Source organism: Carex rostrata, chromosome 9 (genome assembly GCF_964058835.1).
Source record: "Carex rostrata chromosome 9, lpCarRost1.2, whole genome shotgun sequence".
Classification (NCBI taxonomy): domain Eukaryota; kingdom Viridiplantae; phylum Streptophyta; class Magnoliopsida; order Poales; family Cyperaceae; genus Carex; species Carex rostrata.
Genome location: NC_135926.1, coordinates 2022928 through 2038445, shown reverse-complemented (window position 1 = coordinate 2038445; position 15518 = coordinate 2022928). Strand labels below are relative to the sequence as shown.

Sequence of the window (15518 nt, the reverse complement as noted above, 5' to 3'; positions counted from 1 at the left end):
ATAAAAGTAATTAAACAAATAAATAAACAAAATAAATGAAATGATTAAGAGCCTCTGGCATGACATCGCCGAAATTTTTAGCTCCCTTTCTTACTAGTAATTACTAGTCAACAAAAAAAAAAAAACACGGAAGTCAAAGTTTGTTCTAAAAACTTTAATGGAGAATTTTCATATGGACATTAGGATAATTATCGTCAACAATTATTCTCAACAACATTTTATTCATTCAATGCTTTCACTCTCGCTTGTAAAATTAATTAATGATTTTTCTATCATTTTAGCAATCATTAATTAATTTTACAACGAGAGAAGAACACTATCTATTCGCTGAGAGGAGATGCAATCTTCTAGAAAAAAAAAGGAAGTAGATCATCTGCAATATCTCATCCATAAATATGTATTCGATGTTCATCTATTTGTTCTTTCAAATACAATCGGTTCATTGATTTTTAAAGATATTTTTTGACCAAAAGATATACTGACCGTTAGCATTCAATAGAAGTAATAATAATTGCAACGTGTAGAAAAAAAAAGAGAAGTAGACCATCGGCAATATCTCATCTATAAATATTAATTGATCCGATGTTCATCTATTTGTTCTTTCAAATAAAATCAGTTCATTGGTTTCTAAGGATATTTTCTGGCCAAAAGATATACTAGCCATTAGCATTCAATGGAAGTAATAATATTTGCAACGTACGTGTAGAAAAAAAGAGAAGTAGATTATCAGCAATATCTAATCCCTAAATATTGATCCAATGTTCATCTATTTGTTATTTCAAATACAATTGGTTCATTGATTTTTAAAGATAATTTGTGACCAAAAGATATACTAGTCGTTAGTATTCAATGAAAGTAATAATAATTGCAACGTGTAGAAAATAAGGAGAGCAGATCATCAGCAATATCTCATCCATAAATATTGATCCGATATTCATCTATTTGTTATTTCAAATATTACAATTGGATTATGGATTTCTCAAGATATTTTGTGACCAAAAGATATATTTGTTGGCTTTTGGGAGATGTGGTTATGAAGACACAAAACACTGGATATCAAAAATATTAACTCAATATTAATGATAACGTATATGTAAGATTAGTAACATAAGTTTTAGATTGACCTAACAAAACTTTAAAACTTGAATATGAGCGGCGGAAATGAAAGTTAGGTAAAATTGGAATTTGTTTTCTTCTGTTAAACTAATTGGGAATGCGCTCGGATATGATGACTCAGGAGCCAAAATATTTCTCTTTATATTAAACTCTGTTATGAATTCGATGCATTTACAATTGTATATGAACCTCATTTCTTTGAGGAGTCCGGAGATGTACAATCTTCTAAAGAAAATAGAAAGTGAATCACCAGCAAGATCTCATACATGAATATTTCTGAAGTTCATCTTATTTTTCTTTCAAATGCAATGGTTCATTGGTTTCAGAAGGTATTTTATTGGGCCAAAGATATACTAGGTAGCATTTAATGTAAGGGTCTGCACGGATGTTCGGGTTTAAAATGGAGATTAATGGGTTTCACTGTAATTTCCTTTTTAGATCCTAAACCTGTTCGGATACTTAGTTTTCCAAACAATGTAAATTGATGGGAAAACAAAAATTAAGTCTGGCCAAATTCTCATTTTCCCAATTTGTGAGTTGCCTATGACTATTTCTCTCTCTTGGACCACTATTTCTTAGGCCTGTTCCGATGTCACAGGATTATACGGGATGGAATTTGATGGGGATGGAAACTCACTTTTGAAAAAGTGAGAACCCACGAGTATGGATATGCACATGATTAATTATGAGAATATGTTGAATTGAGTATTCGGTTGTACCGTGGAATTAGTTATGAGAAATTCTAATTTTCTTTCTAAAATATTTGATATTATATAATTTTCTTTATTAATATATTATCAATAATGTAATTTAATAAATATATTAAATGATAACATAATATTTTTTAATTATTAATTTATAAAATATAAACATTTTTTATAGTTAAATAAGAAGTATATGATTAGATAAACCTAACGTGCATTCAATACTCTTAGCCATTACAATATTACATTGAGTAGTTGAAAAAAAAACTATTAAATGATGTAGCCGTTGCATTTATGAAAATTGAGTAGTTGGACATATATTTATAGTTCTAAACATTGGATGTACAACAGCTTTATAAAATTGAAGTCAAAAGGAGCTGCTTTGCATTTATGATTATAAATGTTGGACAAAATCTCAAAATATATGTATGTTGCAAAAAGGTTCTTATTTCCCTTCCACACACATCTATATCCATAAAAATATGGATTCTTTTCACTTGCGAAGAATTGATAATGATGATCATAAATACACAAATGTGATTATGCCCTACATGGATAGAAACTTGTTTGACCTAACTCCTTGTCATACTTCAATTTTAACAGGACCGAAATATGTCAATGAAGTTCTAGATGGTCACGAGTGTCGTTGCAGTCAAGAATTTCATATGGAGACTTATGTCTTTCGAGCTTTAGTCAGATTGTTAAGAGTGCAAAAGTAGTTACTTTTAGATGGTTTGCTAACGGTGGAAGAGCAAGTAGCAATGTTTTTGGATTCTCTTGCGAAGAATGCAGGCAATCGTAGTGTGCAAGAACGATTTAAATATTCAGGCGACACTGTGAGTCATCATTTTCACAGTGTATTGAATGCTATCAATCAACTGTCCCCCGAGATTATCATTCCACCTCCTTTACATACGCCTCAGTTTATTGCCTCACGTTCGGAGTTTCATCCTTTCTTTAAGGTACTTTTTTATTTGATTTATTTAAATTAATTTTGTAGTACATAATACAAGAACATTAAATAATAATATCAATTTTTACATATATATAGGATTGCATTGGTGCTATTGATGGAACTCATATTCCAATTACCATTGATGAAGATTTGCAAGATCCTTACCGAAATAGAAAACAAACGCTCTCACAAAATGTTATGGCTGTATGTGATTTTGATCGTCGATTTACTTATGTAATGGCCGGATGGGAAGGATCAGCATCCGATGCAACTATATTGAAGAGTGCACTAGATGATGGATTTGTAGTACCACAAGGCAAATATTATTTAGTTGATGCCGGTTATGCAAATACCTCAAAATTTCTTGCACCATATCGAGGTATCCGTTATCATGTGCAGGAGCAAGGTCTAGCAAATGAACAGCCATGCAATTATAAATGGGTTTTTAATCTACGACATGCAAAATTAAGAAATCACATTGAACGTATTATTGGCATATTAAAGATGCGATTTCCTATTTTTAAAATAGTAACATACTATACAATTGAAACACAAAGTAATTTTGTCCATGCAACATGTATTCTTCATAATTTCATTGTTAATTCGGGCTTCTACCAATTCCCTTACTATCCTTCTTGTTTAGTAGATGACATCATAGTCACAGGTTCTCAACCCGACCAAGTCACTTCTCATATTGGTGATCTTGCATTGCAGTTTTCTTTAAAAGATCTTGGTCCTTTACACTATTTTTTTAGGGATCCAAGTATCTCAAATCTCACATGGCATCCACCTCTCTCAACCAAAGTACATCCGTGATCTCCTTGTGCGCTCCAAGATGGATGACTCAAAGCCTTGCTCCATGATACGTCCAAAGGGTATGGTAAAAAGTTTATCCTCAAATACACTTTCGACTTAGATTGCAAGTATACAATCTTACCGTGTAGTATATTATCGGGTATCGAACCACAAAGAGTATGGTAAATACTATACTTAAACTTTAAATAATAAATTTCAGAAAAGGAAGAAAGTAAAGTGCAATAAAGTAAAGGGGGGGGGGTTTATTTTGACGATTTCTAAGGTTGGGTTCAATACCCAAAAGAAAGGAGTTTGAAACAATAATTGTAAATAAAAGTAAAAGAAAGGAATTGATTTGTTTTCAAGATTTAGAGATCTAGGGGTCTTTGGTCTACAATCCCTTGCTAACTCTATTTATTCGGTATTTGTTTGAATTTATGTATGATTTGACGAGGTTTCTAACCTAATATGTTATTAAGGGTTACTTTCGTAAATTAATAACGTGCCTAGGTAATTCAGACTTCTCGATTAGGTCCCTTACCCTAGCTACATAGACCCATTGAGCTCTTGTTAGTCTCTCCTCTCCTCAAATATTAGTACTTCACAATTAAGTCCATCATACCAATACCCAATTCGAATTGAGATGTCCTAATTAGGGTTTGGCTTCACGGTTAGGTCCTTCACCAAGTTCCTAACCTTAATTTCTATAGTTCCGGCTTAGATTAAATTGGTTACAATCTTAATCTAAACCTAGAGTATTTGCATTCATAATTTCGTACTATCCTATTGATCACAGTCAATTTTGGTTCTTTCGAATCCAAAACAGGATACTACAATTCAAGTACTAACTATGTAACTAACACAAATGATTAAATCATAGAAATTAATAATCAAATCCTATAAAACAATCATAATAAAAACAAATAACCGAATAAAATAGAATTAAACAAGTTCATGCATTGACCTAAACTCCTAGAGAGAGAACTACTCTCTCTTAGAGAGATCAATTACAAAAAAGTTGGCAAAGTAAGAAGAAATGAAATAAAAGAAGTGATTACACCATTTAACAAATCAAAAACCTCTATCTTGCCGAATCTTGCTCAGGAAACCCTTCTTCTCCTTGCTTGAAAGCTTTTCTTACTTCAGAATTTATCGCTAAGTATTGTATATGTGGAGAAAGAGAATGAGATTGGATGTTTTTGAATGGGAATGAACCTCCTCTTTTATAGCCAAAGACTATGCCCAATTAAGAAGCATAGTTGTGAGGTGAGTGGGTCTATATTCGGATTATTTCCCAGGTTGTCTTGTTCATATTTAGCTGTAAAACACGTCAATGAAGCGCCAAAAATAGAAACCGTGTAAATCTGGCTTTCTGCGGGTCCCGTGCGGATGGCTGATCCGCACTGCGTATGGTCTCACTCGCATTGAATCTAAGTTTCCTTATTTAACTTCTGTGAATTATCTGAGTGCTGGTGGAACTGCGGATGGATGACCCGCACTGCGGGTGGATACTGCGCTTTTCTGAAGTTTCTGAAATCGGCCAAGTCTTGAGTGCGGCTGGGCTCATCCGCACTGCAGGTGGAATTGTGTCCGCACTAGGCTCAGGAAAAATTCCTGCTCAGAGCTTGGATGTTGGAAATGCGGCTAAGTACCCAATGCAGCTGCACTGATCCGCAGTGCGTGTGGTTGATCCAAACTGAAAGGTATTTTCGCCATTTTTCATCATTTCCTGCAATGAAAAGCCAAATAACCACAGTAACTTGATTCCAGGTGTATTTTAATCACTTTATATTATAGATACAAGATATTTGCGGTTGTTTTATGATAAAATCTAGATCAAATGTATATATAATTTATGCTTATCACTCCACTCCTTGTGCAATTGGCCATGCACTCTCCAAGCTTGATGGCTCACCTATGGCCAATCCTCATCAATACCGTAGCGTGGTTGGTGCTCTTCAATATGCAACGATCACTAGACCGGATATTTCTTTTGCCGTAAACAAAACATCGCAATTCATGCATGCTCCAACGGATGCTGTCAAACGGATCCTTCGTTATCTCAAAGGCACTCCACATCACGGTCTTCATCTACACGCTTCTTCTTCCTTTGATCTTCACGCATATTTCGACGCCGATTGGGTGGGATGCCCGGACGATAGGCGGTCTACCACGGGATTTTGTGTCTTCATTGGCTCGAATCTTCTTTTTTGGGGATAAAAAAAAAGCAAAATACGGTCTCTCGTTCTAGCACCGAGGCCGAATATCGCAGCATGGCGATTGCATGTGTGGAGCTCATTTGGCTCCAACAACTTTTGCGTGAGCTTCATATCCCTCTTCTTACCAAACCAATCCTTTGGTGTGATAACTTGGGTGCCACTTTTCTCACCTCAAACCCGGTTTTCCATGCAAGAACAAAGCATATTGAGATTGATTTTCACTTTGTGCGTGAACAGGTTGCTTCAAAAGAACTCATGGTGCGGTTCGTATGCTCAAAAGATCAACTTGCCGACTTCTTCACCAAGAGATTAGCTTCTCCACGCCTTCAATTTTTGTGCTCCAAGCTTAGTTTAGCTACTGCTACCCCTTCGCTTGAGGGGGTGTATTAGGTTCAATGTATCTAGATTTGTGATTAGACTTGTAACAACACATTCTGTTATGTGTTTGTTATGTCAGTTAGTGAAGCTCAGTTGCTAACTTGTAATCAGAGGTCAAAGTCTATATATAGACTAAAGCTGTAACTATTTTGAAGTTAATGAAAAAAATAGCATTTCATTCAATTCTTCTCTTATCTAATTCTCATAAAAGCAAATTAAAATCCCCAATTCAATAGTAAAATCAATCTGCCCATCACAAGAACTACAAAACAATGCTGTAGACATGTAAATAAAAGTATACAAATAAATGAATAATTAAATAAATATAAGAAAAAAAAAACTAAATATTTTTAAATAAGTAGCCTGAGTCACCGAGTGGCAAACATAGAAGAACAATCCTGATCCGAATAACTTGCTAAAACATCGAGGAGAATATATTTAGTTATTTTGGGTCATATGGATTCGGATATTTAGTAAAAACTAGCATTTCCTCTAGTCCTAAATTATTTTGGACCAATGAACTCGGATATTTTGGGCCGAATGGATCCGGCCCTTAAGAGAATTAAAACTGCAAGGTACAGTATCTCCGCACTGAACTCTCTGAAGTCTTATTACTGGAGAGAATCTGAGTTCCCCTCGACATCCTCTTGTCAGCGAACCAGCGACATCCCTCCGCTCAGGAAAAGGACTCTGATTCCCGCTTGCTTTAGAGTCGAGTGCTTCAAATTCTCTCCGTTATTCCAGCAACGCTGCTGCCTAAAAGAGCACGAAAGTCGAATATACGGGCTAACGGCGATAATGGGTTTTCCCGGCGTCGACGCAATGGAGAGGAGATAAGTCGGGCACAAGCGGAAGCGACTCCAGTTTCTCTCTCTAGGTGTACTAGGGTTTATCTACTTACATATTGGCTCTCGATTTTTGAAGATGAATGTGCCAATAATCGGTTAGTTTCTTTCTCCTTCTTTCTGTTATTTACCTTTTAGTGCGAAAATTGGAGTCTATTTTCGTTTATCATGGGTTTTGTAGCTGGAGAAGTGGCCTTTCCCCCCTTTTGGTTCGTTTTCCCCACCTTTGCATGTTCCCTGTCGTTATTAATATGCTAATTGAGTGCTCTAGTTCATCACACGGCAAATTTTGGGGATGAGTTCGCAATTTTAGTTTTGTTCTGAATTAATCTGCCAATGTTAACTTCCCCAATTTCAACTGTACGTTTTTTCTCCACTTCCAGACTGATTATTGAACTTTTATAGACAATAAAATGCGTCTGTTCGTTGTTCCATAATTTACCTTTTTTAACCTTATAATTTTATTTCTTTGCTAATTATCGTGTAACTGATACTTAGATGCTAATTTACGAGCTTTTACTGATTAATTACTAAAATTGATTAGCTAACTTATTTCTTTTTATTTCATGCGGGCTTATTTGGCGAAGATCCTCTGCAAGGGGATTTCCCAGAAATAATAGAGGATTTTCTGCAATATGGTAGCATGAAGTGCATCGCATTCAACAGTTGTGGAACTCTACTCGCTGGTAACTCCTTTTCTTAGTTTTCTTTTTCCTTAATAACAATTTAGTACTGTATCAATTATATTGGATGTGTATATATGACTTCATAGTCTTTTGGTTTGTATTGATAACTTAAAAAGGCTGTGGCGTCTTATTGGTCTGGTCATGCATGGTACTGGTAATACCTTTTGGTTCATTACTTGGTATGGACTCAAATTCAATCCTTGGTTTTATCATTACTTTCTGGTTTGGTACTTTTCATACGGGGTGGAAGCCCTCTGAAAGTTATCTAGTTGTAGTATCAGTAATATATGCAGGATTGCAATGAATATCTGAGGCCTGTTTGAGATTATGATAACTGCAGTAGTTAGAAGCTTCAGTTACCATAACTAACACAATATAACCTGTTTGGCTTGTTGCTTATACTCATTATCCCTAGCATTGAATAGATTGGGATCAACCTTACCTATCAGATCAATGTTGGATTTTACTGGATTTTGTATCTATAATCACAATAGAATTGTACTGAACCAACTATTTGTCAGGCTATTGTTCTCCCATTTTTCCAATCTTTACTAGCAACTTGGCACGGGTGAAATTTCCTGTGCTTCATTTACAGCCCTATTAATTGTTCCCGCCTGGAATTGGAAAAGCAGTCAAGTTGCTTGTCTTATTATTATTTTTTGTTGTGTTGTTGTCACTGCTTGTCAGCTGGAATATTATACTTGGTTTTATTTATAATTAAAGAGGCTGAATCACGTGGCTTACTTTTTGCATCTAAAGTACATGTAGACAACAGATTTGTAAACCCAACTGAAGTAACTACAATTAAAGCTTGAAATTAACCTCACACATATAACATATTAATAAAAACTTTTTGGTCCTTTGTTTTAACCAAGACTAACTTTTGTTCCTTTTATTCACTCAACCAGCTGGGTGTTCTGACGGAAACTGTATAATATGGGATTTCGAAACAAGAGGCATCTCCAGGAAACTTCGCGACAGTGCCACCATCTCTCCCATAACCAGCGTTTGCTGGTCAAAACACGGCCACCGGCTCCTTGTTTCTGCCACCGACAAATCTCTCACTCTTTGGGATGTTAAAAAATGTGAAAAAATTTCTCGAATAACTCTTCAGCAGACAGCCTTACATGCCCGCTTGGACCCAGGAGCACTTGAGCCCACCATCTGCCTTGCATGCCCTCTTTCATCTGCTCCTCTATTGGTTAATATAAGCAACGGTAGCTCAACAAGTTTGCCAGTATCAGTTTCCCAAGAAGGTAATAATTACACTGTTGCTACAAATCCCCGTAAATTCTCTGATGGGTCAACACCCTTTACTCCAACAGCTGCCACTTTTGACTGGTCGGGTGAGGTGATATGTGTGGGAAATTCAAAAGGTGAGATTCTAATAGTCGGCACAAAAACTAGCAAGGTCTATGCAATAATTCCAGTACCAGGTGGTGCAGTAATCAAAGACATAGTTTTCAGCCGTAGTGGCCTGTATGTTCTGACAAACTCAAACGATCGGGTGATACGCCTCTTTGAGAACCTCCTTCCTCATTATAATACCATAAATGAGCTTGAGACCATTGATTCATCTAATAACAACACCAACAACAATGTTGAAGAGTATGACATAGTAGATAAATTGAAAACAAACGGTACCAAATGCATGAAATATTTGCGCGAATTTCAAGATGTGGTGACAAAAATCCAATGGAAGACACCATGCTTTAGTGGAGATGATGAGTGGATACTTGGTGCTAGTGCTAGTAAAGGGGAACATAAGTTATATATATGGGAGAGGCTGGGACACCTCGTGAAGATTTTAGAAGGTCCCAAGGAGGCGATAATTGATCTTGTGTGGCACCCTGAGAGGCCCATTGTTGTGTCGGTTTCTGTGACTGGTACTGCATATGTCTGGGCCAAGGATTATGTTGAGAATTGGAGTGCATTTGCACCTGATTTTAAGGAGCTCGAGGAGAATGAGGAGTATATTGAGAAAGAGGACGAGTTTGATATCAATCCAAGAGAAGATGAAAAGGTATGCTCACTGCAGATTCAATAACTGATTTTGTTTGGTTTTAGACTTTGTGTGGTTGAACAGAGTTTGCTAGTACAGTAGTAGGTTTACTGAAGGATAAACAAATACACAATTGTTCAGCAAGGTAGTGGCATTGATGTTTGGTGGTAAAGGAATCCATAACATAATTTTATGGGCTTTCTTAATCAAGTATATTGTTGTTGATGATGTTATATAGTAAGTCTTCTCTTTTGGGGAATTTTTTGTTTAAAATATTTTAGAATAACATATCTGATAATTTGGCACTTTTTAGACTGATTCACTTGTAAGACCTATAAAAGAAATGAAGGTTACCGTTCTTGGTCAAGCCATGTCAGGAGACCTCTTCAATTATGACTTTAGACCTCAAAAAAAAAAAAAAACTGCAATAGATTTTCTTGTTTGTTTCCTTTTTTTTATTTGTTGGTTGCTTTCATTATGAGTACCCTAGCTGCATCTCTATTATGCTTTCTTGATTCTTTTATTGGAATTTTTTGCACCCAAACTTCTGAAAAGCAAAACTGCTAATAGCCTGATACGGCTATTATCTGGTTAATATGCAACCAATGGTGTAAACTTAAGAATTAAATATTGAAACTGTTCTTACCAGTACTGAGACTGAGGCTGACTATTTGACAAATGGTGCTGTCAATCGCTGCTTAATCCTGACAAATGATTTATTCTATTTTTGGTGTTTTTGAACAAATTTCTCTGGAAGGTGTAGCTTTTTCAAAACAACCTCTGTTTGGTAAGGATATTGAACAAGAATCTGAAGATTTATCATTTTTTTCTATTATTGTCACATCTTAGGAGAAAGAAGAAGTCATAGATGAAGATGCAGAGGTTGATATAGACAATTTGGGGGATACATCTATTTTAAAAGTATCAAATGGGTCATATGGAGGGTTACGTTATCTGGCTGCAGTGCCATCCCCAGAGCAATCAGAGCAGCAGGACAAGTATCCTGCCAGCCCAATCAAGCAGGAAGAGAGTAATAATTCTGCCTCCCCTTTTGACATGGATGTAGTTGCTAATGGGCATGCCTCAAGCCCTATGGAAGGTAAACTTTACTGTTGTACCTCATACCTTTCAGTTCTGGAAGCCTTTTTTTTTTTTTCCCCCTCATTGTCCTTTCATTTTTTGGGTGTCTCTTTGTTTTGAGTTGTGCATGATTGTATTTGTGGGATTTTGGATTTTGTTGTAATAAATGGCTTGTGTAGCGCTAATTATTATCCTGATTGTGACCTTGGTTCTATTTACATATATTGGATTCTGATCAGTTTTGGGATTCAGGTTTTAGGTGTGGGTTTTTGTGTCTTTTCGTATCATTGGGTTTGGAGCTGAGCTGGTCTTTTTGTTTGGTGTTTATGCAATTTTCTTCTTCTTCTGATGGGCTTTGCAATATGGTGCTAAATTCTTAGTACATTGTGTTTCGGGGGGGTGGTGGTCTTTTTTTTTGTTTTTTCTTTTCATTTTTCCTTGGATCTAAACTTTTACATGTGCTGATGCCACTGTCATGGCTGTTTATATTGGTGTTAAAGAGTTAGATTCAGTTTTCATATGATTTTGAGGTTTATAGTTGGAGCTTTAGTGTATGACTTTTGTATACTTAAACAGTATTGAAGTTCAACTACAGAGCTGAAATTTTATGCATCTTTATAGTCCCATATTTGTAATTATATTTGACTTTCCTGCCCTTGATATTCATTATGAATAAGAAATCACTTCTTTCTTTCTTTTTTCTTTCAACATTAAATTTGTTCTGACGTTTGATTTCTTTGTGCAGGGAGTGAAACTTTTTTTGCAGAAGAGGACGGTGGGACCAGCTTGAAGAGAAAAAGAAAACCATCAGCAAAAGGGATGGAGATGCAAGCTGAGAAAGATAAGAAACCGGTAATAAAGAACCCGAAGTCATCATCCTTGAGTAAAATCTCCAAGCCAAGAACCAAGTATGAGTTTGACTCAGACCAAGATGATGAGTTCACAGATGGGTTCGTCTTTTAGTTTATCTTTTAGGTCTTTTTAGTTGTAGGTAACGGGGTTATGCACTATTTATCCTGGCATTTGGCGGTGGGCCCCTTCTGCCTTTGGCTGATTGTTATTCTTTATCTTCATCCCAATATGGATTTCTATATTCAAATTTTTTGGTTTTTAATTTAAGACATTAAAAGATTTTCTTTGTATTTTGACCCTTATTATTTTTCCCGGGAAATGGTTTCGTAAAAGATGCCAAAGCATGAGATATCACACACTGAATTTTTTCCTTCTAATATACAATTTTACCTTTTTTTCCCCCTACTCAGTCCTTTCTATTTTCAATTATACATGTCAATATGGTTGCTAGTGTATAGTTGTTCTGATTCAATCTTGATCTAAAACTGAAAAATGAGTAGTACAAGTGGACAACTCAAATGAAGTTGTCCGGCATCTTATTTTTTCCTATTGTTTTCCCTGTTGGCAAACTTACAAGTTTGCAGAAAGGTATTTTGTGCATTTAGAAGAGAACAGAAAACACCGATAGATCAGTACAGGCGGTGATAAAGTATTTTGGCTTGAGCATCTCTTCACCTGCTACTATTTTATAAAGGCAACTTAGGCAAGTTGCTTATTATGTGTTGACTTCAGCACTATAAATTTGGTCAAGTACCAAACTACCAATCATTCACTTGTTGACTGAACTTGGGAAGAGATTGAAATAGCTTTGACACTTCGTTACCAAATTGGGAATGAAGCATATCTTTTGCAGCGAGAATTGGTGTGAATTTCATAAAAAAGAAAAAGAAAAAAAGAATTGGTGTGAATGGGTTGAAAAAGGCGAGTATCTCCCGCATTTGGTGCCGAAATTAACATGGCCCTCTAACATGTGATATGAATTACAATATTGGTACGGATGATGAATGTTTAATGTTTTATTGTCGAAAAACAGAACAAAATATTTGCCATTTCCTTCCATATTATTATTTTATTTACGATTTATATTTGATCCAGAATTTTTATAATATTGTACTATGTTGTATTACATTCGGTTTATTCAGTATGTTGTTAATATTTGCTCAAGTGGATATACATAGGTTGAAAGCTTAAATTTGGTGGCGGTTGGGTAACTTTCTCTATATATGAGTTTATATCAGTTTTAGATTGGTTATACACTTATACTGCCAACAAAACTTATTGACAGTATGAGCATCTTTATTCATTTTATTTTATTCCAAGTTGTATACATGGCGACTAGCGAAGAGATTAAGAGCGACCAAACAGAGAAGCGCAAAATCACCATGATAATAATAAACCAACCAGAAGATGAACGGTTTATTACAACACGAATTTTAATTTAAGTTCGCGACCATGTCATTTGTTTCATTCGAGAAAAATTGAGGACAAGTTTATATGAAAAACATGAGGCATTTGAACTCTCTTCTTACTTCTGATATAGGCAGAAACAAGAATTTGAATCAATCAACAGCATAGCAACCGTGAGTTGCAAAAGATCAATCTGTTAATCTAACATAGTCTAACAGCTTGTTTGGTGAAGTGTGAGATGACTTCTAAAATATCATTAATTGCAACTTCCATGGACTAATAGTATGAAATGTAAGACTTATGTGTCTCCTCCATTAATTAAAAACTAAGAATGTTAATTTAAATTATACCAGCCTGACTAAAATTATATGTCGTAGTCAATACATCATAAAATGTAGAGGAGATATTCACTTACAATATAGATAGGCTAATATGCTTTCGGTCGCATATGGGCCGAAATACACACGGTCCAAATTTGAAATTTCAAAATTCAAAAAGTCAATATGAACTGTTCATCTTGTTCTCCATATTAATATGTGCTTGGAGACCAAATTTTACATTTTTCTGAATTTTTTTACTATTTATTAAGTCACTTTGAAAATTGCTGATCCAACGGTGGCTTAACAAAACAGTAAAACCGTTGGATCAGTGATTTTCAAAGTGGCTTAATAAATAGTAAAAAAATTCAGAAAAATGTAAAATTTGGTCTCCAAGCACATATTAATATGGAGAACAAGATGAACGGTTCAGATCGACTTTTTGGATTTTAAAATTTCAAATTTTGACCGTGTGTATTTCGGTCCATATGCTACCGAAAGCACATTAGCTTATCGGTAGCATATAGGCCGAAATACACACGGTCAAAATTTGAAATTTCAAAATTCAAAAAGTCGATCTGAACCGTTCATCTTGTTCTCCATATTAATATGTTCTTTGAGACCAAATTTTACATTTTTCTGAATTTTTTTACTATTTATTAAGCCACTTTGAAAATCGCTGATCCAACGGTTTTACTGTAGAGATAGGATAATGTGCTTTCGGTAGCATATGGGCCGAAATACACACGGTCCAAATTTGAAATTTTAAAATTCAAAAAGTCGATCTGAACCGTTCATTTTGTTCTCCATATTAATATGTGCTTGGAGACAAAATTTTACATTTTTCTGAATATTTTTACTATTTATTAAGCCACTTTGAAAATCGCTAATCCAACGGTTTTACTGTTTTGTTAAGCCACCGTTGGATCAGCAATTTTCAAAGTGGCTTAATAAATAGTAAAAAAATTCAGAAAAATGTAAAATTTTGTCTCCAAGCACATATTAATATGGAGAACAAGATGAACGGTTCAGATCAACTTTTTTAATTTTAAAATTTCAAATTTGGACCATGTGTATTTCGGCCCATATGCTACCGAAAGCACATTAGCCTATCTCTCTCTCTCTCTCTCTCTCTCTATATATATATATAGAGTAAGGCTACGGTGAGTTGCGAAGTAAAACGAATATTTTACTTCACGCAAATATTTTGTAATTTAAAGTTTAAAACGTTGATCCGAACCGCTCAACATGATCTCCATATTGAAATGTGATTGGAGACCAAATTTTATACTTTTTGGAATTTTTTTACTATTTATTAAGCCACTTTGAAAATCGCCGATCCAGTGGTCTAAATTTTTTTACTGTTCACCCAGATTTTCAGATTTTCAAAGTGGCTTAATAAATAGTAAAAAAATTTCAAAAAATGTAAAATTTAGTTTACAAGCATATTTTAATATAGATTAAACATCTAACGGTTTGGATCGGCTATTTGAACTTTGAAAATGAAGATATTGCGTGAAGTAAAAACGTGTTTTACTTCGTAACTCACTGTAGCCCAACTCATATATATATATATATATATAGAGGTTGGCTAAGATCAAAGTGGTAGTTCCTGAGCTTTGGTGCTACCAATTCGTTTTTCAACTTTCAAAGTTCCAAACGTCGATCCGAACCGTTCAAGTTGTTCTCCATATTAAATTGTGCTTGGAGACCAAATTTTACATTTTTCTGAATTTTTTTACTATTTATTAAGCCACTTTGAAAATCGCTGATCCAACGGTGGCTTAACAAAACAGTAAAATCAGAAGCCACCGTTGGATTAGCGATTTTCAAAGTGGCTTAATAAATAGTAAAAAAATTCAGAAAAATGTAAAATTTGGTCTCCAAGCACAATTTAATATGGAGAACAACTTGAACGGTTCGGATCGACGTTTGAAACTTTGAAAGTTGAAAAACGAATTGGTAGCACCAAAGCTCAGGAACTACCACTTTGATCTTAGCCAACCTCTATATATATATATATATATATATATATATATATAGTACGGGTAACGCGCTTCCTCTAGCATATGGGCCGAAATGCTTCCGGTGGAAATTTGAAATTTCAAAATCCAAAAAGTCGATCTGAACCGTTCATCTCCTTCTCCATATTAATATCTCCT

The 15518-nt window shown here is 35.0% G+C and overlaps 1 protein-coding gene and 1 pseudogene across 1 annotated transcript; both read left to right on the top strand.

Annotated features, from left to right (window-relative positions):
• The first annotated feature begins 2371 nt into the window (after nucleotides 1-2371).
• Nucleotides 2372-5240, top strand: LOC144559294 (protein ANTAGONIST OF LIKE HETEROCHROMATIN PROTEIN 1-like; annotated as a pseudogene).
• A 1526-nt stretch (nucleotides 5241-6766) lies between these two features.
• Nucleotides 6767-11986, top strand: LOC144559491 (Transducin/WD40 repeat-like superfamily protein). Its single transcript, XM_078308517.1, has 5 exons — nucleotides 6767-7110; nucleotides 7600-7698; nucleotides 8607-9721; nucleotides 10550-10799; nucleotides 11526-11986. Exons 1-5 carry the CDS (start codon nucleotides 7092-7094, stop codon nucleotides 11741-11743), a joined length of 1701 nt encoding a protein of 566 aa, XP_078164643.1. The 5' UTR covers nucleotides 6767-7091; the 3' UTR covers nucleotides 11744-11986.
• The last annotated feature ends 3532 nt before the right edge of the window (nucleotides 11987-15518 follow it).